The sequence below is a fragment of the Falco naumanni genome, chromosome Z (assembly GCF_017639655.2).
Source record: "Falco naumanni isolate bFalNau1 chromosome Z, bFalNau1.pat, whole genome shotgun sequence".
Taxonomy (NCBI): Eukaryota; Metazoa; Chordata; class Aves; order Falconiformes; family Falconidae; genus Falco; species Falco naumanni.
In genome coordinates, this window is record NC_054080.1 from 49,586,226 (window position 1) to 49,609,104 (window position 22,879).

The 22,879-nt window shown below is 42.4% G+C and overlaps 2 protein-coding genes across 15 annotated transcripts in view; both read left to right on the top strand.

Moving 5' to 3' along the window:
• Positions 1-752: 752 nt before the first annotated feature.
• PLIN2 (perilipin 2) lies at positions 753-14,758 on the top strand. 4 transcript variants are annotated; one of them, XM_040579882.1, is made up of 9 exons: positions 754-885; positions 3,119-3,175; positions 3,258-3,453; positions 4,096-4,178; positions 4,684-4,969; positions 5,283-5,467; positions 6,211-6,345; positions 7,049-7,339; positions 13,805-14,676. In XM_040579882.1, exons 2-9 carry the CDS (start codon positions 3,146-3,148, stop codon positions 13,937-13,939), a joined length of 1,341 nt encoding a protein of 446 aa, XP_040435816.1. In that variant the 5' UTR covers positions 754-885; positions 3,119-3,145; the 3' UTR covers positions 13,940-14,676. The 4 variants fall into 4 exon arrangements, with proteins under 4 accessions (XP_040435819.1, XP_040435816.1, XP_040435818.1 ...); XM_040579883.1 differs by lacking the exon at positions 754-885 and adding an exon at positions 972-1,075; XM_040579885.1 differs by lacking the exon at positions 6,211-6,345 and having other exon boundaries at positions 753-885; positions 13,805-14,758.
• Positions 14,759-15,249: 491 nt separating this feature from the next.
• The window catches only part of HAUS6 (HAUS augmin like complex subunit 6), a 43,806-nt gene continuing 36,176 nt past the window's right edge, over positions 15,250-22,879 (top strand). For 8 of the 11 annotated variants that reach the window (XM_040579089.1, XM_040579093.1, XM_040579094.1 and 5 more), the window contains exons 1-6: positions 15,250-15,630; positions 15,667-15,698; positions 16,184-16,276; positions 18,119-18,194; positions 19,173-19,305; positions 19,845-19,986. In XM_040579089.1, the coding sequence (XP_040435023.1) occupies positions 15,568-15,630; positions 15,667-15,698; positions 16,184-16,276; positions 18,119-18,194; positions 19,173-19,305; positions 19,845-19,986 (539 nt within the window). In that variant the 5' untranslated portion in view covers positions 15,250-15,567. Of the gene's footprint in view, positions 15,631-15,666; positions 15,699-16,183; positions 16,277-18,118; positions 18,195-19,172; positions 19,306-19,844; positions 19,987-22,879 lie in introns of those variants that run through there. The other 3 variants (XM_040579097.1, XM_040579099.1, XM_040579100.1) reach the window with 3 other exon arrangements.

Consider the following 22,879-nt stretch of genomic DNA (forward strand, 5'->3'; position numbering starts at 1 on the left):
GACACCCTCACTGCCACGGCACGCTGAATACAACTTGAATTATAAATATGTATTTGGACCTTTGCCCACAACCGGTTTTCCCTGCTGCTTTGATATGTCTAACTGTGATGCGTATCTCGTTTGTTTATAGGTTAAAAGTGAAGTGCACCTTTGGAGTTACAAAAGTTAAGAACACCAAACGTGGGTTTAAATCTGTGGAGGTGATTATCTGTGAGTGTGCTGAACTGAACTCATAGCGCTGGAGAAGAAGACCGGAGGCTCATCTGCCTTTCCGAGCTGGTCGACCCCCGTTTCAGTACACCCCGTGTTCCAGCCCCACCTGGGACAGTCCTGCTTAAGAAGTCTGGGTAAAGGAAGAGGTGTGATTAATTTATGACCAACACAGCCTAACCTCCTGCTTCGTTCTTTTGCCCATTTGGAAGAGCTGAAAGAATTCTGAGTGAAGAGAGCAAGCATTTTGTCTGTAACCTCTGCTCCTGGCCACGCAACTTGTGGGCCTACACACCTCGGTCTGAAAGCCTGGACCTTTCCGGCCCCTTTCTGGGCCTTGTGTTCGCACTGAGGTACTACGAACGGCTCTGCTGAAAGAGCAGTTCAACAAGCGTTTCCTTTATTACGATTTCTTTTCCTGGGTGCGGCCCTGCCCTCCCGCTCTGATCCTTGACCGGCATGGGTGAACGCACGGCCACGGCCACGTCCTCGCCCCGGCCCCGCCCCGCCCCCGCTGACGCGCGGCGGCAGTGACGCGTCCTCCTCTCGCGAGAGGTCGGGTGGCGCGCGGCCGGCGGCGGCCGCTCCCCATAAATAGCGGGGCGAGGCCGGGCCTGGGCAAGTGGTGGTCGTGCCCGAGCTGCGGCTGGCTGTGCCCCTCCTGGCTTTTCCCGGGTGAGTACTACCGGCAGCGGCGCTCCGGCCCGGCTGTCGTCGGCCCTGCGGGGCTGGCTCCGCAGTATGGTGGAGCCTACCGGCGGAGCGGGCGGGGGCTGCTGCTCGGGCTGCGGCCCGCCCCCGCTGTCTCCGTCGCCTCCGTCATTGCGCCTGCGGGGCCCCCTGCCCCACGTCCCGGTGTTTTGCGGTAGGCTGCCTAAGGCGCTCGCGGGCCCTGGAGGGCCCGGGATGCCTGTTCGCCCCCGGGGGAGGCATCGGGCAGCTCCGTCCCTGAAGAGGCCTGTGGCGGCTCCTGGAGCTGGGGCGCCGGCCTGCCGCGGCTGGCTGGCGCGAGTGCCTGGGCTCCTCGGCGGGGTTGTCAGCCTGCTGCCTTTTGGCCTTTAGCCTCGTGTCATAGCGGGGGAGGGAAGGTAGAAATGAAAGCTGTAACTTAATTTATTTTCCTGTTCAGCATCTTTTGCTGTTTCCGAAATATGCTTTTGTTTCCTGGGGGCTTTGATTTGGGCAGCTCACTCACCTGCTCCAATGAAGTGGATCCAACTTATAGCATCGCTGAAACTGCAAGGAATTCTTAAAACTGTGCAAGAGCATAGCTGTCACTGATGTCTTTAAGAGCAGGGATAACTTAACAGACTAACTAGTTGACTAAAATTTACATCCATGCTGTGTTTGGCTCAGTCTTTTTGGACGTATTATAGATACTGAGTAATCCTTAAAGTAAGGGCCCTTCCTCTTTCAGTGGCCAGATTCTGCTGTTAGCCTCTTCTCATCTTCTACAGTGTGCTTTACAGCCCAAAATGAAATTCAGCTGTACTCTGAGTAATCAGACTTGTAATGCTATGCAAGAAACATAACATGTTCCTGGGGGTATTTCAATATTTAATAGATGGAAGGAAAACAACCCTTTTACTGCTGTAACCTGTGTTAGCTGCCTGCTTGTATGTCCCATGTACAGTGGTTAATCTCATTACAGGCGTTACCTTATGGCACGTGTGTTAATATGTGCAAATATGTCTACAATGTAAACAGCATGCCTTTGTCCTTGTTCCCTGTTATGTAATGGGGAAAAGTTTTACTTGTTCCCAGGCAGGATTTTAACACACTCCTTTTGATACTGTCATACCTATGAGGAAGAAAACTGCTAGTGTCTCTTTGACAAACTTAGCAGAAAGTCTTGAAAACCACAGTCCTTTTGAGGACTGACTTTTCAGCTTGCCTTTCTGTTGCCTTTACTTATGCAGATTCGTAGGGAACTTAAGTGTCATATGAAAACATCAATGCAAAAAGTGGTTCCAGCAAATTATGTTCAGCCTGTATGTGCACATTGGATGACAGTGCACTTCTGTATTGTGCTCCTTATGTGGTACTGCAATACCCCTCTTTTCTTACAGGGTTCATATGGGTGGTAGAGCTGCTAGTGTTTTCTCCATGGGAATAGGTGTTGGAAGATAACTGAGTAGCATGGGCTTGTTGGATGACTGCCTGTTTCAGTGTGGGATAGGTAATAATTAAGTCTAAATTAACATAAAGGAGAGATTTTCTGCAGCGGGAAAGTCCTATACCTTGTGTGTTACAGGAATGGTAACTTTTGAGCAAGCTGAGCAGGGGAGTCCTGCATGGGTATTGGGCATGCCACTAGAGGGAATGAACTGCTTGAGCTTAGTGGAATGACTTCTGGGAACTGAGCTGAGGTTACTGAAATAAGTACTCCCCTTCAATCTTCCATGTGTTGTCAAGATTTGGGCAGCAGTGATGACTCAAATGTCAAACTTGACTCCCTTATGTTAACAGAAGATCTGATCTGATTAAAGACCTCGATGGTGGAGGCTTCATCTGATTTAGACATCCTAAACTAGAATTCTGGTGATTTGTTGGCTGGTGTTTCTTTGGCCTGGCTCAACAGATAAGCCCAAGTGTGTGTGTCTTCTAGAAAAATAGATTGATCAACTGACTGGTAACTCTGAGGTACAGTACTTCACTGAAGAATTACCAAAAAGCCTGTCTCTTGCATGTGCCCTACTTCTCTGTTGCCTAAACCAAAGTAATTGGGAAACAAAGTTTTGGATTTCTAAGTTTCTACAATAAAATGTAATTCCTGTATGCAAGAATCTGGACATGCCAGTCGCCTTGATCAATGGAGTTGATAACAAAAGGGTTGTTGGTTTCAAAGTCTGGTGATTAGATGGAGTGGATATGAGAATGCTGTAACTCAAATATGCTTCTTTCACAGGCTGAGTGAGATTCAAGACCTGAAAAAATGGCATTGGCAGCAATTGATCCACAGCAGGTAGGTCTTACATAGCCCCATAGTTCTTTATGCCTAGTTCAGAAACATGAGTCAACTAACATTTTTCTTTTTTTTTAAACAGAACATTGTATCGAGGGTTGCTAACCTTCCCTTGGTGAGCTCCACCTATGATATGGTGTCCACAGCTTACATCACCACAAAGGATAACCATCCTTATCTGAAATCAGTATGTGAGATAGCAGAGAAAGGAGTGAAGACAATTACTTCAGTAGCCGTGACGAGTGCTATGCCTATCATCCAGAAACTGGAACCGCAAAGTAAGGCAACAATGGAACTGTTGATAACTTAATTAAACTGATTGCTTTATATATCCAGATGTACTTACAGTTTAAGTCATGCCAGTCTGGAGTGCTGTTTCAGGTAGCTGACTGAACCTGTTGCATGGCTTGTTAAGTAACTGATTACAGCTGGGTATGATTGAGCAAAAAAACCCCAAACCGTCTAGAGCCAAAGCAGATTCCAGCTTTTGTAATCCTAAACCGACTGATTCATCTTGATATGCCAGATGGTTATGTAGTCTGTTGCTCAACACCTTCATTACCTTTCACCTGGTTTCAAATGCTACTCCTGTACTTTCTCTTGCTGAGAACAACTGATTAAATTTGGCAACTGTGTCACAAGACTGTTGTAACCAGTAACCTGGTTTCATGAAGTGGCAGGCAGCCAGGTGCTTCTGTCTTGTTCTAACAGTTGCTCGTAAAGTGTCAAATGGATTTAAGTGAGCTTTTTTCCTGTTGCTGTAAACCTGTGTTGTTTCTGGGCTTTCCTGCCTCAAATTTCACTACTTTAAGAGTGTTTTAGCTGAGCTCTGTTTCAAGAGGAATTCTCAACTGGATTTATTTATACTAAGGGAAAACAAACTCCAAATTTTAAACCAGCTATTGTAATTTCTTTTATAGTTGTAGTTGCCAACAACTATGCGTGCATAGGTCTGGACAAAATTGAAGAGAGACTACCTATTTTGAATCAACCCACTGACAAGGTAAGTTCTTTCCATGTACCTACGTGAAGCAGAAGAACTGTACACCCTTCCTCTTTCCTATTACTAAAAATGCAGGGAGACAGATTTCAATAAGCTGTGCTTGAAGCACAGCTTAGAAGCAGTAAGGAGGTAAAAGGTTTTTCTGTTGCCTTTGGGATGCCATTGAGCTGCTTTTTTTTTTTGATTTTAGAACTTGCCCAGCATTTGACACATCTTAGACGTCTAGGATCTGTTCACTGATGGGCATTTTTTTTTTTAAATTTGAGTCCTTGTCTCTTTCCTGCTCAGTGTGAAGCAAATAGTACTGGAATTACATCACTGAAGTGTTTCGAGCTGAAGGCTGCATGGAAGTCATATTTTGTTTTGTCTTGTACATATGTTTTCAGGACATAATTTCTCCTAGATAACTGATAATTTTACAAGCTTTAGCATAAATCTGTATTTCCTGGATTATGTATCTCCTTAAGGAAATAGCTTTAGTGAATTGGCCTGTTTCTTACGGCAGGTTGTTGCTAATGCCAAGGATGTAGTTGTGGGAGCTAGAGAAGCTGTAACAACCACTGTGACTGGTGCCAAGGAAACTGTTGCTCACACGATCACTGGAGTTGTGGGCAAGACTAAAGAAGCGATGCAAGACAGCGTAGAAATGACCAAGTCAGTTGTCAATGGCAGCATTAACACTGTCCTGGGAAGTCGTGTGGTGCAGATGGTGAGCAGTGGAATGGACAGTGCTCTCACTAAATCGGAGACCCTTGTTGACCAGTATCTCCCACTTACAGAAGCAGAACTAGGTAAGACCAATTAAAGGTTTGATTTTGTTGGAATGCTGGTATTGGAGAGAAGCAAGCAATCATCCATTTATTACTTGTAATGGGGAGAAGGCATGTGCTTCCCATGCTGCCTTTGCCTTGCTGTTTGTAGTAGCATCTTCACAGGGAAGCAGAGTGAAAAATAAAGATTTCCACATGTGGTAGTCTTATTAACTTACTATGGTACTAAAGGGCTACTAAACAGGTCCAGTATTCAGCTGTTAGAGGTCTGAGGCAGTTACATTTGCTTAAGTTTTCTTCCAGTGGTCAATTTGCTTCCTTTCTACATATCTAGAGAAAGAAGCTGCAAAAGTTGAAGGTTTTGAAGTTGGAGTTCGAAAGCCAAGCTACTACATTAGACTAGGATCCTTGTCTTCAAAGGTTCGCATACGTGCCTACCATCAAGCCTTAAACAAAGTTAGAGATGCTAAACAGAAAAGCCAGGAGGCAATCTCTCAGCTCCACCACACTGTTAGTTTGGTAAGTTTAAGCTTTCACTTGAGTTATGAAAAGCAAACACTGGCACGGTTTGAGTGCAGAAAATAACCAAAAAGAGGCATAGGAAAACTGGAACTGCTTTCTCATACTAAGTGTGTTTTATGAGTATAAAGGATTTCCCATTCAGAGCTTTTCACCACTATTCAGGAGAGATCTTAAATCAGGCTAAGCTGTAAATGAGCCAGGAACTGCTTGTAATTTTGAGCATTGCAGGAATAGAAGTGACATATTTAAAGTGATATTTCTGTTCTGAAGTGCTGAGTTTAACACAGACTTCATTCAGTGAAGTACATGTCTTGCAACTCAACACTCCAGTCCTTTATATTAATAAAATGGTCGGGTTCTTTGTGGGCTTGCATATCTTGCTGTGGGTATCTCTGAGCATTCCTGGGTACTTCAGTAGTCTTATCCTAACAACGTACCTTTATGTACAGGATAAACTGTGCATAAAGAGTCATGGCCTTCTATACACTTTCAAATCCTTGTGTAGGATGTGAATGGGGGAGGGGGAAATAGTTGAGGAAGAGGTATATGCTATATAACATCTTAAAACTGCATTCTGTTTTCTCTGCTTTGAAGAGAAGGAATGCACGCTTATATTACCCAAAATCTTATATTGAACTTTTAAAGTATTTAAAAAGGAGCTTACAAAGCAGGTAAGTTAAGGTAGTCCTAATGGAACTTTTATAGACTTTGCTTTACTTCCTTATTTGGCTGTATTTCAGATCGAGTATGCCAGAAAGAACATGAATAGTGCCAATCAGAAACTTCTTGATGCTCAGGAAAAGCTTTATCAATCCTGGGTAGAATGGAAGAAAAATACAGGCCAAAATGATGGTGATGACTCACATAGCACTGAGGTAAAGAGATGTAAATGTAAACCAGAAAAAAATGGATTGTATACTGTCAAGGTAATGGCAAACTAACAGTCCTCAAAGTGCACAGCATCTTAACAGCACAGAAGCTTATGTGCAAATTGGAATTTGAATACCGAAGTGCAGGGCAGCTGACTAGCGACTGCTATGGAAAGTAGGGGACATGCAAACTCTTCAGTGAGCCTACTTGCTGCAAACACTCTGGGGTTCATTCTCCTTTCAAGAGAATGGTCATCCTGTTTAGCATATGAACTTGGGTTGGGATGTCTGTATTTAGATCAGCTAGGACTCACATACCTGATATGGCCAAATGACATATAACCGTTTGTCATCATAAAACAGTCTTAGTCACAGCCTCACTGTGTTTTACATGTAAGCAGCTACATGCAATTATTTATTAGAATATACTTGCCTACTGTGACTTCTTATCCAGATTGGAAACAAGAGCTTGCTTATCTGTTGACTGGGTAGAAGCTACCAGTATTTCTGTTCCACAAAGTACTTGAGATTTGAAGAAATATCAAGTACTTTCAAGTCTCTTACTCTTCAGGCTTAAGACCTGTTTTATTATCTGCTGTAGCTTTATTTTACTTGCATGTTTACTTTGCTTCTTGATATATCTTGAGCAACATGAAGCTGCTACAGTCATAAAAAGATATTGACGTGCTGTTAAACTTTTTGTTTCCAGTACATTGAGTCAAGAACTCTAGCTATTGCCCGGACCCTCACTCAGCAGCTTCAGACCACCTGCCTCACACTGGTTTCAAGTCTACAGGGGCTGCCACAGAATGTGCAGGATCAGGTTTACAATGTTGGGTCAATGGCAGGTGATGTCTACCAGAGCTTTCGGTCAGCATCCTCCTTCCAGGAGTTATCAGACAGCTTTCTCACAACTAGCAAAGGACAGCTGAAGAAAATGAAGGAGTCTCTGGATGATGTGATGGATTATCTTGTTAACAACACACCGCTCAACTGGCTGGTAGGTCCCTTTTACCCACAACTGCCTGGCCTTCAGCATGCTGAGAGCAAAGGTGAAGGGGAGAAAAATTCCAGCCAGAAAGACAAACAGCCTGAACACGCTATTGAATAAACTGCATGGCACGTGTGTACTCTGCTGACTGACCAAACAAGTAGCCTTAGCAAGTGTAGCTGTCAAAAGCCTTGGAGAAAAATCCATAAACATACAAGTGGAATAAGCATAGAGGAAAAAGGACACTCACACATGACCTGCATTGTCCTTTGTAGTTAAGCCACACTTAACTTAAACTGTCTTGAGTGCCAAAATACTGGCAGCTTACAGTTGTCAGGATGCTTGTTTGTCAAGTTAAGAAACCTCACCATGCTTATTAATGGTATTAATACCATTAGTCTAAATAAAACGTGCCATAGGTAAAAGCATTTGATTTGTTGCTTAATCTGTACCAGAATGATATAAAAACCTTGCATACTATGAAATGCATTTAAAAGCCCTGCAGTCTAGCTAGATATGTTTGAATTCCGTATTTGCTGTGGATTGCACATTTGATGATTATGGATTTGACTGTCTCAAATTCTGCTGCTACACAGTTCATGACAAAAGGTCTGTGAGTACAGAATTCCAAAGCTGAAAGTGGGGTTTCTGAATGAGTCAGCTGGAGTTACTTAAATGCTGTGACAGTGTTAACATTAACTATCTAAACTTAACTATTGTATAACATGGTAACCTGACCACAGAATTCTGGAGTATCTAAACTTGTAAGGGGATCCATAAGGATCATGGAGTCCAACTCCCTGCTCCTTGCAGGACTACCTAATACTAAACCATATGACTCAGTGTTGTCTGCATGCTCCTTGAACTCTTGACAGGCTTGGTGCCATGACTGCTTCCCTGGTGAGCCTGTTGCAGTAACAGACCAAATCATTATCAACATGTTTGTCTAATATACAGTATAAAGACAAGATTCATGCTGTTTGTACCCAGGTGCCTGATGTTGTGTGGGTTGTTGCTTTTTTTGTAGCCATCTTTTTGTAATTCATTTTGTATATTAGCAATAAATGCTTCAGTAGCCAAAGTCTGTCTCCATTTCAGTGGTGTTTAAAACAAATGTAACTTGCTGTTCTGTGACTCCTTCAAACTGAGTCCAGCAGAAAGCAAGCCTGAAATGCAAATGAAGTAGACATGCATTGAAAATATATGTGTGTGTGTATGTATAGATAAGTAAGAGATTGCTGCAGCATGTCCTTCCTTCCTTTGAGTTCCTGTGCATCCTTCCATTCAGTCTTAGCTTAGCTTTACTGCTGCTTTTTTGGTGTTTTCTGTTGCTTGCCTTTAATGATGACCTAACCTGTGAGCTGATGGATATATTGATATTGAGAAGAGAAGGATACAGACAAAAAAAATGCCCTGTCCTAACTTTGCAGTAGATATTCTGTGTGCATGGGACTGCTGGCTAGCTGCTTTGGCAGCTGGCTCCCTATAAACAGTATATACTCGGGGCTGCAAAGACCAGTTTTAACCTGTTTAACTTTATTTACCCTCTTCTGAACTTGAGTGACTATTAACGCTCAGCTACTTGGGTGCAATCATTCCTCAGTAGATTCTGTGAATCCCTCTCCTGGAAGAGAATTACAGTCACTGAGAAATAGGCTTTCTTGGTTTAGGGCTGTCAAGGTAAGTTGCGTCTCTGTTCTTAATGCATGCTGCCCTGTGCAAATTTGAGTTTTGTGTAGCAATGCTGACCACCGTTTTCAGAGGTCACCGAGGAAGTGTAAAGGAAAATAAGAGTTCAGAGGAAGCTTGCCACCTGGTGGCATGTTGCTACATGGAGCAATACCTCTCTACTGCTGGTACAACGTGGGCACTAAAGCAAATGACATGTACTGTAGCCTGCTGTGAGAGGGCTTGCATCAAGACTGTTTTAAGCACAGTATTAAAAAAAGAAAGAACGGAGGATTACAGATAAAGATTCCGTAACTTCCAGGTATAAATACTTGGGTTTTGTAAGGGGGCTGTTTAACAAGAAATTGACATGAGATAGTGAGAATTCTTTCCAGCCAGGGCCTGTGTGAAGGCTTCTGGAATTCTTTCAGCAATTCATTCTGTTTACTTCAAGTATTGAATGAGTCAACCAGAGAATATTCTTTTTCATCTCCATTTGTAATAAAACTTGTAAAGTGTATCTACTGTTGTGGAGGTGCTGAGGAACAGAATGGGACTAATCTGGTCTGGGAGCAGCTGGTAGTTCAAAGAAGGGAATTCCCATTCTTACATGTATTTTAAAATCTGATGCATGTGAGCTTTTGTTCTGAGGTGATCCATCAAGTTAGATATTCAAAGTGCTCACTGTCTTTTGGGGACTGAGGAATAAGCAGCACCTCCTAGTACTAATGCAAAAGCAATACCTCTCTCTGTTCTGCCTTAAGTTGGACTACTGATTTGGACTCACTTAGATGCCTGTCCAGCCTTGCTAAATGTCAGCGAGCAGATGAAGTAAAAAATAAGGGAAAATATTACCAGCCTAGACCTCCAAATTATTTTGCCCTCACTATGGACTGTGGGTGGATTCTGTGCAAAAGTTCCTTTGACTTCTGACAGCTGGCCCACAACTGATGGCCATGAATGGAGAAATGCCTGGTTAATTGCTTACCTAATGGTAACAGGTAAAGCCTGTTACACCAAAATGCTGTACGCAAGTTCCTGTGTCATGCTCTTCTGGGGTGTGATTCTTCTGTTGGCTCCTGGAGCCCCCCCCCTGCCAAAAGTGTGTAACCTTCTGTCCACCCTCCCAGTAGAACTAGGTACCCTTCCTTGGGGGGGAAAAGAGGGCTGAATAGCAGCAGTTCAGTATATTCCTGGCTTATGTTGAACGTGTCTCTGGGCTGAAATTATGACTCCCATAGTAATGACAGCACTGAACTGCAACTGTAGCTTGCCAGGCTGTCTTCTTGTTGGTAGTTTAGTACAGCATATCTTTAGGTTCTAGACTTGTAATTAGAATACAGACAAAACTGGGTATTTTTTTCTAGTGGAGTTAGGATGACTATTCAAATGTCTGCTGGAGGCAAGAACTATGTGGACCTCTTTGGCTTTTTTCCCCCACAGTGGACTGAATCTGAAGTACATGCTGATAATTGCTGAAAACTCTCAAACAGGAGGAGGAAAACCTAAGATATTAACAGAGCAGAGTATACTCATAAATTTTTCCTGTTAGCTTAGCTGTTTCTCTGTAATTGCATGTATGAAGCAGCTCAGCAACGCTGCATAGAAATTTGCCTGCTCTTAGTCCAAAACCACTTTTGAGGATATAGCTTGGGCTAGAAAGCTGTGAAATCTCTGGAACCTTTTAAAAAAGGTAAGATTAGGTATGTTGAAAATTATAGGAAACAGTTGATCCTATTTGCAGCAAGGCAGAAAAACTAGATGAAATGGAAAAGTGTGTCAAAGGTGGTTAGTCGTGCAAAAAACTAGGATGGCAACAGAGTGCTAATGAAGTAATCACTGATAAGATTATGGTTTATGTAGCGTTCAGAAAATAATTGTTTCTGTTCAAGAGATAAAAAAATCATAGTTGGAACTTCCACCTTCCGGGTGTATTTAACAGACAGCTACTCTATCATTGCTGATAATACTTAGCTACAAAAGTTTTAAATACAAACATTTGTAAATAGCTCCATATGATATGAAAGTTTCACGAACATCATATTCATAGCAGCATATGCATTGGTCAAATACAAATTACAGGATTTGTGTAAGAGCTGGAGTTGCAGGGATAAAGCTATTTGCCTTAAACTGAAGAAAGATGGAAAGCTTTTAAAATGTCTCACATACCTTAAGATGTCTTTTTTTTTTTAATAATCTTTTCCAAACTGCAACTTACAGTAATACTATATAGCCAGTAAAATAGGTGACAGGATTTGAAAACAACTGATGAATTACTTTATTAAAAAAACCCCTAAACCCAAACAACAATAAACGACCCAAAAACTTACCTAAGCCATCTAATTAAAAAGAGGAAACAGCATGTAACTAATTTTTTAAGCATGATCTGTTGGTCATTTGCGTGATCAGAAAGTCTTACATGCAACAGCTTGCTAGAGGTTTTGTGCACAGTTTTGATAAATGTATTTCTCTTCATACTAAGATGGGAATTTTCTTTTGGGTAATACAGTCTCTGTGACTAAAAATAAGTGCTTGTTCTGAAAGTGCACAAATAAGAACCATCTCAAATTGCTAGTGGTTTAGTTCTGAAAACCTATTAAGAAAAAATGGATTAATTTAAAGTTAGTATTGACATTTGCAATTTTCATATACAAATGTTAAACACTGAAGTATGTTTTGCACTATTCCATGCAAGGATTTTGCAAGTTTTGCACTGTTCTGTGTAAATGATCCAATTGCATCCTATGGAGAAATGTCACGAGGAGGAGTCGTATCTGGCCTTATTCTTTGTTCTAAGAATTGACTTACTGTTGTGTTTCAACTTCCTGTCAAGTGTGAAAAGTGGTAATGGAGGTGAAAGTCCTTTACCTAAGCAAGCCTGTAACACCAAGGGCTTTGCATTGTTTTGGTTAGACTGGTGCAGGTGTCAGAATACACTGTCCTAATGTATTTCAGCATGTTCCAGAACAGATAAATCATACTGACATAAGCCCTGCTTTATTCTGATGCCGACAGATACACTCCAATCTGAAATTCTTTCATGGCTGTGAACATCTTACTAGTATGCTAAAGGAGTCAGTTGCTTATAATGTGTGCATTAAGGAGATTAAGAAAGCATGGTATCAAATTTCAGTGCTTATCGTATTGTCAGCAAGAATGACGTGGTTATAAAAGTGTCTTAAATTTAGGATGTGGTGAAAATTGTCACTTGACAGACACAACTAACATGGTCATGTGCCCTGCTCAGTGTAAGTATAGAATAAAACCACTTGTTTAAGGCATCCGTTTGGGCACATTTTAAAACAAGTTTGCATATGGACTACTTGGCCTAAGTGTTGTTAAGACATCCCCATTTGTACTGCAATATGAAATACAGGGTGATGTGCTGATAATGGGATAGCTTAGTGATTTCTGTAAGTGCAGTAATTAGTAAAATTACTAAAAGGTAAACTACCATAAGCAGAAAGATGCAAGATAATTCCGGCTGGTAGAAAGATGTGTCTCCTCAGTTACTAGTGCCTTTTGGCTTTTTGGGAGACAAAGATCACCGATGTCATTTTAGTTTCTCAAAGTGGTTACGTGTTTCATTGTATTCACGTTAGTGCCTAGTAAGTGACATGCTGCTTAAATTCTTCTGAAGCTTAGTTTTAGTTCATACTTCAATTACTAGTCGTAAGTCCCTGGTGCCTTAGGGTTTATGAGTTCTCTTAAGGAACTGATTTGTGTTCCCTGCTTTAATGTTGTCTACAACTTGATAGCTGAAACAGTAATCCTTTTATCCTTTGATGTGTTCTTTTTTTTTTTCCAATGTCTTCCATAGCAAGCAAAGCACACATTTATCTTGCACGCTGTCTGTCATGAAAGTAAGTCATAAGCAAGGTGTTTTGCAGTTAAGGAATGAATTAAAACTGCTTCTCCAGACAGCACTGAGTTTAAGTTACACAAATGCCTGGAAGCCTTTCCAAGTTGCTGCTTCTTGTATGTGCAGAACCAAAGTCCTGTCAGCATGCAGCCATTGTTATGTGCTGATACTGTGTGTTGCTCCAAGTATGTCACATCACCTGCGTTAAAACGGTTACCATTAATGAAACTAGAAACTATAGTACAAATATTTTTCACTTGGGGCAAAAATCTTGCGGTTATGAGGAAATTTCTTAATTATATCCCATTTTTCAGAAGTGCCTAAGTAGTCTAAGTCCTCCTAAGGGGGCTTAAGGGTTGGGATTTAAGCTCCTAAGTGTCTTAGCCAACATTTTTAGAAGTGTGTAACATCCATGCATCCAGTAATGTCTCTGGCAATTCCTGAAACCTGGTGGTGCTTAACAGTGCAGAATACTCTACATGCAGTTAAAACAGAAGCCAAAGTGGGATTGCAGTTCCAGTTACTTTGGTTCTTGGGAAAGGTTTGATGTGGTAGGCAGGCAGAGCAGTACAGGGCAATCCGTATCAAGCTCCTCAGGGCAGGTTCCTTTGTATAGCCCATTGCTCCCAAGGAAAGAATAAAGGCAAAATGTTTAAAAACTTGCTTTTTTTAATTTTCTGGTAACCAATTTCACTAAATACACTCCACTAAGTTTAGCTCTGTTCCATCTCTAAAGCCCTGTGTGCTAAGCAATGGGTCTGCATCTTGCGTAGTATTTGGTCTGTCTTAATGTTGTGTTTCATGTGTGACTGGGCATATTTCGCTTTGTATTTGGTATTTTGTGTGTGATTTCTAGAGGTGCTGAGCATCTTTGACTTCAGTGATTACTGCAGAAATTTGTTTGGGTTTACTTTTAAATTCATTGAAATTTCATTCCTGCACAGGTTCCTGATTTCACTATTACAGACCTGTCTTCAGAGTCGGACGATATCCCAGACATTTTGGATTTGGATGAAGATGATCAACAAGACTTTTCACGCACAAATGGCCCTTACAGTACAGGGCAGAGAGCTGAATAGAGGCATAACAATGTCTTCTTGACACAATGTATTTTTGCCATGTTTAACTTAGATTTCTCCTTTTAAGTGAACCTGCCTAGCTTAGGGATTTTGGGGATATTTTTTAAATCACTGTTTCACTTAGCTGCATAAAAATTCTGATTTTTTTCTATCTAAGGAATGCATGCTACGTTAATTCATTAGCATGGCTGTCAAACTCCCATTCTACAAGCCAGGTATAGCCTAACCACTGTATCCAACTGATCTCAACTTTGCTAATGATTTGTTCTGCTGGCAGCAGCCATGAGAACACTCTGGTGCTTTGCATAAAGGGCTGCCAACAAAAGGAGTTTTGGATGAGGATTTGCCCACAAATTTTCCCCTTTCAGTCTACATGAAAAGCACTTCTGCATCTACCTCTTTGCTGCTGGAAGGGGTAAGAGACTTTGCCTCGGATTCTCTCAGGTTCTTTTTGTAAGGCTCTGTACCTACAGAGCTTAGAGCTTCCCTTTGGCAAGACTGCTTTATGCACAAAAAGACTCCCTTTCTCTCTACATGCCTTCTGTGTGCAAAAATTTTGGCCATCCTGATGCTGTCAGTTGTGGGGCCTGAGACTAGAAGATGGTAAATGCTTAAATGGTAAAGTTTTCCAGGAATGAGGATGACGGTTAAAAGAGAAAGGGGGAGAGACTGTAAAAAGTAAGGACAATGATACAAATGGATGTAGGGCAAAAGAAAATTGGAAAAAAAAAAAACCCAAAACAAAAGAGAAGGTGGGGATACCTCTGGTGACGGCGATGAGCTTTTTATGTTTAAATAAACACTTCAGGTATTTGCTAAGGAATGTCGAATCCACATTTGGTTGCGCACAGCGACTTCTGTGGGAGTCGGGGTGAATGGGAGCGGGCTGGGGGCAGGCTCCTCACGCCTCTGTCCGAGGACCGGGGGGCTCCTCCCGCAGAGATCCGGGTGGCAGCAGCAAGGCTGGGGATGCTGCACGGTGCTGTTCTGTGCGGCCGGGGAACACGGCGCGGCGGCTGGCACATGGCACCTCTGCTCTCGTGTCGCCTAGCGCTTGGCTCTTGCGGAAGCTGTGAATCCTAGTCACTGAAATGCCTTGGAATAAACGTTTGAACCACACAGCCTGCTGCCGGTGTGAGTTTCACTCGTTCCTCGTATTAAATTTTGTAAATCGGTTACAAAACAATCTAAACCCTCTGCAGCTCGCCTGGGCCAAGCGCCGCCCGGGGCTTCTCGCCCCCTACGGTCGGCTCAGGCTGCTCGGCGCGGGCTCCCAGCGACGGACCGCCGCTCTCCGCCCCCTGCTGGGGCCCGGCCTCTTCCGGGGCCGCTCGGCGTGGTCGTGGTGGTGCTGGCGGCGGCGGGGTGACGTCCTGCGGCCCCCCCCCGGCGCCGCTTCCGTCACAGCGGCGGGAGGCGCCCGCCCGTGCGTAACGGTGGCACGGTGTAACGGCGTGCCGCGCCATTCCCTCCTCCGTGTCCAGGCAACGAGGGCCGGGCGGAAGTTTCGCGGTGTCAGGGCCCGCGCGCGGGAGATTTTGGCGGGCCCGGGCAGATCTTGGCGGCCGTGAGGCGGCTGCGCTGCTGCGTGCATCGGCGGGGGGGTGCTCCGCCAGTGGCTGGGCGCTATGGAAAGCGAGTGGGAGATGCAACACTTCTGGCTGTACGTGCGGGCCCTGGGCTTTGACCCGGGCGATGGCGATGGCGATAGCGATGGCGATAGCGATGGCGATGGCGATGGCAGCTCGGGTCTCGGAAGGTAAGTATGAGGGAGAAGCGGGGCGGAGGCGGCGGCGGACGGGACCCCTTCTGCAGGTCAAGACGAGGGGGTCTGGCTACGGCCGCCGAGGGGTTCGGTGCCAGCGGCGATGGTGACAGAGGAAGCGCCTGAACTGCTGTAGTGACCTGTGTTAGCTATGAAGAAGTGAAACCCAGAAATCATAGTAACTCCTGTTCTCCCCTTGAGGCATCCCGCACAGTGGTATGGAGAAAGTGAACTGGCAGGCGCCGTACCTCTTGGTTTGAAAACGTCTTTGAGAGTAAAATGCTCTTCCTGAAATTATTTAAGCTTTGTTAAATAGGCTGGAGAATGTGTGTTTTTAACTATGCAGAAAATAAGGTAATCGATACATCACTTGCAACACTTTATAATATAATATAATGCAGTATTTTGTAACCTTAAGCGGCCGGTAAAAATGCGGTGTTAATTCAGCATCCTAACTGCTTCTGATGTTTGCATGTTAGGGTGGCGTTTGATACATCGTACACCCGGTTTCTCGCCATTGCCCACTTCATCTTTACTAAGCTGGATCAGAACCTTGCAGAGGAAAGTTTAAAGTAAGTACTTGGCTTGTGAGGTTGCTGCTGTGCATATAATCAAGGGTATGGTTTATGCAGTTGCTGGAGGGTGGGGGTGGGGAAGTGGCTTCATGGGGAACGAAGTCAGAAAATTGGTTTTGTTTTGATCACAACTCTGTAATGTATCAGAAACCATCCTGTAACAAGTCACTAAGGGTAATTTGCTGATCAAAGGGGTTTTTAACAAAAGGAATGATCTTGCTGTAACAGGTTTGAGAATGTTTTGTCTGGTGAGAAAAGAGATAACTGTTAACCATGAGGTTGGAGATGTACCTCCTCAAGGCCAATGTTAAACTGTTATAGATTTGCTAATAAGTTAAGATTGATTGACTTTATTTGATTGATTATTTGATTTTATAAAAATCATTTTATAAAATAGAAATATAGAAGGATAAGAAATATATTTTAATGAAACTTATAGTTGCACAGTAAAAGCTGCTATGAGATCTTCTGTACATCCTGTACCAAGGCTAGAAGAATGGGCTAGAACCATTCTTAAAACTTAGGTAATAAATTTAGGGTTTGAAAGGTTTCTTTGTATTTGACCAGTCTTCTGTATGTAGAAGGTGTATTGAAATGTCAGAATATAAGATTAATGGAAACTGGGGAGAGTTGACTGGAACAGCTTGTAGTTACCTGCCAAGAAATAGTGAACTTTAGTAAAAGGTAATTCCGGCAGGGGGAGATCGCAACCACCGACTCATATACCACCTCCCCAAATCGTACCCCAGACCCATTTCTAGACCTTTCTAAGCTCTACTGCGTAGAATCAGATACAGGAGGAGAATATGTTAATGATTTACGGGAAATATTATGATTATGCATGAATACTTAGTGAATATGTATGAGTAAGTTCTATATATGGTGTCTGATTTTGAGACTTGGTGTGCGTTGATCGTGAGAGGACTCGCTCACGCACCCGGCCATCAATAAAGAAGTGTCTGCTTATCTACATCACATTGGTGTCGATAAGTTCTTCATTCTGAGATTTCGGTAACAAAACCATAATCTCAAGTTACTATGACAACTTTGTCTTTGTCTAGACTTTAGTGTAAAAATAGTTTAGTTTGTAACGTACAGCTTCTTGCCACGGGACTGAGAGCATAACTTTACTTAAACCGGCCTTGAAGCTGAGATTAAAAGGGCTGTGTTACTTGTTGGAATTTGCGAGCCTGGATGGAGCTGCGACTCCCCGGCCGCCCAGCACGCTGTTTTTGCTTTCCTGCCTTAATAAATACTTAGTGAATTTATTTCAGACTTTAGCTTGTTCAATTCAACTATAACAATCCTTTACTTAAAGTTGTTTCTGATAGGTTCTGTAACTTGGCAAGTTTGGTAAAAACTTTCCTAGCTGCAAAGTAGTCTACCTTTCCTATTCCTTTCCTAGACCAAAGAGCAAGTAACATTTCCCAGTTAAGGACTGCAGCCAGGATCTTCCATGTGGGAAGAAGTCTCCATTTTCTTGAACGCTTTTTCTTACATGGCTGAGCTATTGGAGCTTACGCATTAAAGAAATGCCTGGAGAAAGATCAATGATACAAAAATTTCCTTCTTCCCTTCTCCTGAGTTAAAAAGAGTTGCAAACAAATCCGTCTCTGAAGTCTGCATTTAGCTTATTATGGCAAGAAAACCTTGTAACTGGACAAATATCATTTAGCTATTCTTGACCAAGGTTAAATGCTGGCTCCTCCAGCAGGCATCGCTAAGAAATCTTTGTCTTAGTATTGCTTATGTAGTGGTTGATTAGATAACTGAGTATTTGAACATGTTTTGATACTGCTTTTTTTTTTTCCTTCTTTTTCCCATCCTTTTTAAATGCAGAAACTGTGGCCATTCATTATTCTTTGCAGTGCCTCATTTTTGGAAGAATTACTGTAGACGGCTAAAAGAAATGGAAGTGAGTATTATGATGAGTGGAAATTGGTGCTCTTCGGGTTTCTGTGACCGCATTCATTTTTGAGAGAATATGTAGTGCTTTTAAATAAGAGTTTTAAATCAGGTTGTTTTACTAAAGAATTCAGTTTTACCTTGTGTCTTATTTCACATGGTTTCTCTTATGACTTGTTTGAGGAAAAGATTGTGGCATGGTGGAATTTAGATGAATGACAGAGACTTTATCTTTGGTCTTAAAACTGCTGTGTCTTGCTTCAGGATAATGGTATTTGATTAAATGCAGGTGTGGAGGGTTCCTCGGCTCTGGGTGAGAATAATTTTCTTCAACTTGAGACATGTTTGCTTAGGTTGCCTGGGAAGGTGTTCATTATTGTGAAAGCGGTTTCAGACTAAAGTTTAAAGTGAACTTTCTATAGCAAAAGAGACAGACAAGCACTGATTGCTTAAGGTATCACTGGTTATTATGTTATCTTCTTATGCTGACTTTTCTTTTAATGATAGTTCTAGAAATCAGGTCTTTATGTACTGGAACGCTTATTTTTCCGTAGCAGTGGACAAGGTGAAAGCCAACAATGCAGTACCTTTGAGTAAGATAAAACCAGAAGAAAGTACACTGATTAAGGACTTCAGTAGAAAATATGAAAGAAAACTTGAGTGTTTTTTCAAAAGTAGGGATTACCTATGAGGAGTTACGAGGATGGAGATTTCTTAACGTTTACCCAACACTGATTTCAGTCTTTGTGTTGAAACTGTCTTTTGCATACAAAATTAGGGATGGTGGGGGAACATGGAAAAAGTTCTAGTCTCTTTTGCTGACTGGAGTTAAAACATCAGCTGTGGTGGCAAAGTAGTTTAGCTTTGCGTCAGGCTTGATAGCGAATAAGCTGCAGTATTTTGGTACTCAGCTAAATGTTTGATAGCTGTTGTTTAGGCTTTATTTCTTAGATTAGTTTTATGTTTAAAACTGATGTAACTTTTCTAGGATGAAGATGAAGGCTGTGTTCTACAAATTCCAGCTTCTGTATTTACTTTTCCTGTTGGTCCTAAGCTCATTCACATGTTCTATCAGTTGGCAAGATGTGTAGTGATTAAGGACCTGAAAAATGACTCTGTAGGTAAGCCGTAATGAAACAATAAAAATGCATAATTTGTTGTGTTTGACAGTGCATCCATCAAGTCTTTAATATATGCCAAGAGCACTAAGTGGTTCTGAGTTGACTGCTCAGTTCAAAATCTTTTACAGGGTTCTGTGTGCTTGCATAGAGCTACTACTCATAGAATGATACAGATTGGTTTGCTTTATATTGCATTATGGGTCTTGCTTCAAGATTCATCTGAGTAATGCTGTACGCTGTTACCCATACAAGCAATGGTTTGGTCCAAAAGTACCGGACCACTATACTATATTCTTACAACTTGGGGAATTCTGAAGATCAGAACTGTCCATTCTAGTCATCTTGTATTGTTTTGGTAACATAAAGAATAGGTAAAGGGTGTGAGAGTGAGGGAATGAAAATGTATACAACAGAAAGAACTGGCAAAAAAGACAGTGGGCTTCTTGATTTGTGAATCTATGTAAACTAGGTAGATTAGGAAGCTGTCTATTTGCTAAAAGCAAATGATGTGATTAATCCAAACATTAACTTCCATTTAGGGACTGATGCACCTTTTGCTGTAGAGTTGAGCCCTGAGTATATGTACATGGCAGATGTAAGACACAGAGTTGCATACAATAAACTTCTGACAGTTTTTCAAAGGGAAGATTTTGTTCTTCAGGAATATGAGGAGAAAGCACAGTAAGTAATGCATTTAAAGAAATGGAGTCTTCATAAAAGCCGACTTCTGTGTGTGTGTTTTTAAAAGGGTTTGAGGAGGCTGCATCTGCTTTACATCATGAATTCTGTTGAGCTTCTCCCCATTTTTTCCTCCTGTACTTCCCTTAATTGACTGTTCTGCTGTGTATAGGGACTTTGTGAAGCATAGTAGTCTAAATAAATTAGTTCGTCACTTAGGAGATGCTGGATTTTGGAAGATGTGGTTACTTGGGCATTAAAAATGATCAGGGAGCTCTGCATGTATAGTACTGATTTCTTAACATTTGAAGGGTCATATCTTAGAATATAACTGTCTCAAGATGAAACATTTAGTCTTTGCTTAACCACTGTGGGACACATTTTATTTACATCATTGTCCTGGGTTTGGCTGAGATAACTTAATATTCTTGGTAACTGGTGTAGCTGATGCCATACTATGTTTTGGATTTGCTGTGAGAATAACGTTGATAATATACTGATGTTTTTAGCTGTTGCTAAATGGTGTTTGTATACTAAGTCAGAGACTTTTCTGTTTCTCAGGCCTTGCTAGCAAGGAGGCTGGAGGAACACAACTGGGAAGGGACACAGCCAGGACAGTTGACCTGAATTGGTCAAGGGGATATTCCATACCATAGAACATCATACTGAGTATATAAAATGAGGGAAGAAGGAAAGGGGGAATGTTTGGAGTGATGGCATTTGTCTTTGCAAGTAACCATTATGTGTGATGGAGCTCTGCTTTCCTGGAGATGGCTGAACACCTACGTGTGTTGAGCTTTCCCTATTAAACTGTCTTTTATCTCAGCCAACAGGTTTGCTCACTTTTACCTTTCTGATTCTCCTTGATCCCACTGCGGCGGGAGGGAGCAAGTGACGTCTTAGTTGCTAGCTGGGATTGAACCATGATGATAATCCTTAGCTACTTTACCAAAATTGTGCTATTTTCATTCTTGTTTGAGAAAAGGAATAACCGGAACTTCCTGTGCAGACACAGGGTTATATATCAGTGGAATTTACAGAACTTGAGTGGGATTGTTTACAGGACTGGATGGTCTAACCCCAGTCAGCAGCTAAGAACCATGCAGCTGGTCGCTCACTTCCCCACTTGCCTGTTGGGATAGGAAGGAGAATGGGATAAAAAGGTAATGGTCATGGGTCAAGATAAGAACAATTTAATAATTGAAATAAAAATAAATATAATCATAGTACCACCACCACCACCACTTGTAATGAAAATGAAAGAAGGGGAGAGAGGAATAAAATGCAAAACTAGAAAAAACCCAAGTGATGCACAGTACAGTTGCTGACCTCCCACTGACCAATACCCAGTCGGTCCTCGAGCAGCAGTTGGCAGGCCCTGGCCAGATCCCCCCCCGGGACAATAACCACCCCTTATTCCATACCATTTATATCAGGCTAGACTTTCCAACACTGTCACCTTCCCTGTGCTTTGATATAAGGATGGACCATCCCTCTAAAATCCATTGAATTCATTTGGTCCATGATACTGGGCTCGTTCTGTCGTAACAGTTGAAATTTCAAGGCAGGAGAGATGGTGTGAGCTGTTGGGATTGTTGCATGTTAAAGCCAGTTCTGATTCTATCACCGCGGTGCTGGTCTGGTTTCATCAAAATTCATTCCCGGTTAATATGGCAGTTGGAAGGAAGTCAGCTTCAGATGTTCAAATCCGGAATGGCAGAGGTGGACGCCTTAAGTATATAGAAGTGTCAATATACAGTGTTTTGTAACAATTAACATCACACAGTTTGAATGTTTTCACCCAAAATCAAATTGCCTTGAAGCACACATTGAAGTTCCCCATACTCTTACATTACCCACCAAGTACATCCAGGTCCTTGAGCAAAACCAATCCTGGGGATGGGTTTGCTTTTGCCTGAGGTAGGAGTAACCCAGACTGCTTTCCCCAGCATATTTTTAAGGTGCACTACAGGAACTTTATCCCCATCTACAGTAGGTAAAAGCTTTGACTGGGCAGGGCCAGCTTGGCTGGCAGTTCCTCTAGCATTGACTAACCAGGTGGCTTTTGCTAAGTGTGTATACCAGTGTATGAAGGTCCCACCACCCGTTGCTCTCTATGTAGTCTTTTAACAATCCGTTGTATCATTTGATTTTCCCAGAGGCTGCTGCATGATAGGGGATGTGATATACCCACTCAATGCCGTGCCCTTTGGCCCAGGTGTCTGAGGTTGTTTTGAGAATGAGTCCTGTTGTCCGACTCGATTCTTTCTGCGGTGTCATGGCACCATAAGACTCGCTTTTCAAGGCCCAGAACAGTGTTTCAGGCAGTGTCATGGGGCACAGGATAGTATCCAGCCATCTGGTGGTTGCCTCCATCATTTTAAGCACATGGCGCTTGCCTTGGCACATTTGTGGGAGTGTGATATGGTCAGTCTGCCAGGCCTCCCCATATTTCAGCTGTTGCCCCTCATATCAGAGACTGTAACTGCTTGGCTTGCTTAATTGCAGTGCAGGTTTCACATTCATAAGTAACTGCGGAGAATGAAGAGACGGGACGTAGCTTGATGCAAGCAAGATGTCGATTTATTGTACGCAATCACAAGTTTATATATGTTTTCAGAAGCTGCGTGCTTTAAACAGATTGGTTCTTTAAGCTAAGGATTACATACTAGGCAATCCCTGACTGGTTAGCTACAAACAAAGGACACTTTAAGTGTTTACAGTCATCAATTAACAGCCACATGTTACTTCTCCTTGGCAACATCTGTTCCTCATTCCCTTATCTTTTCTTGGCATGACTCATCCTGTTGATTGTTATCTATTCACATTCCTTGTCCTCCCAGGGTTTGTGGCCTACAAGTTCAAGCACATTCCTTTCAGCTAACTGATTGTTACT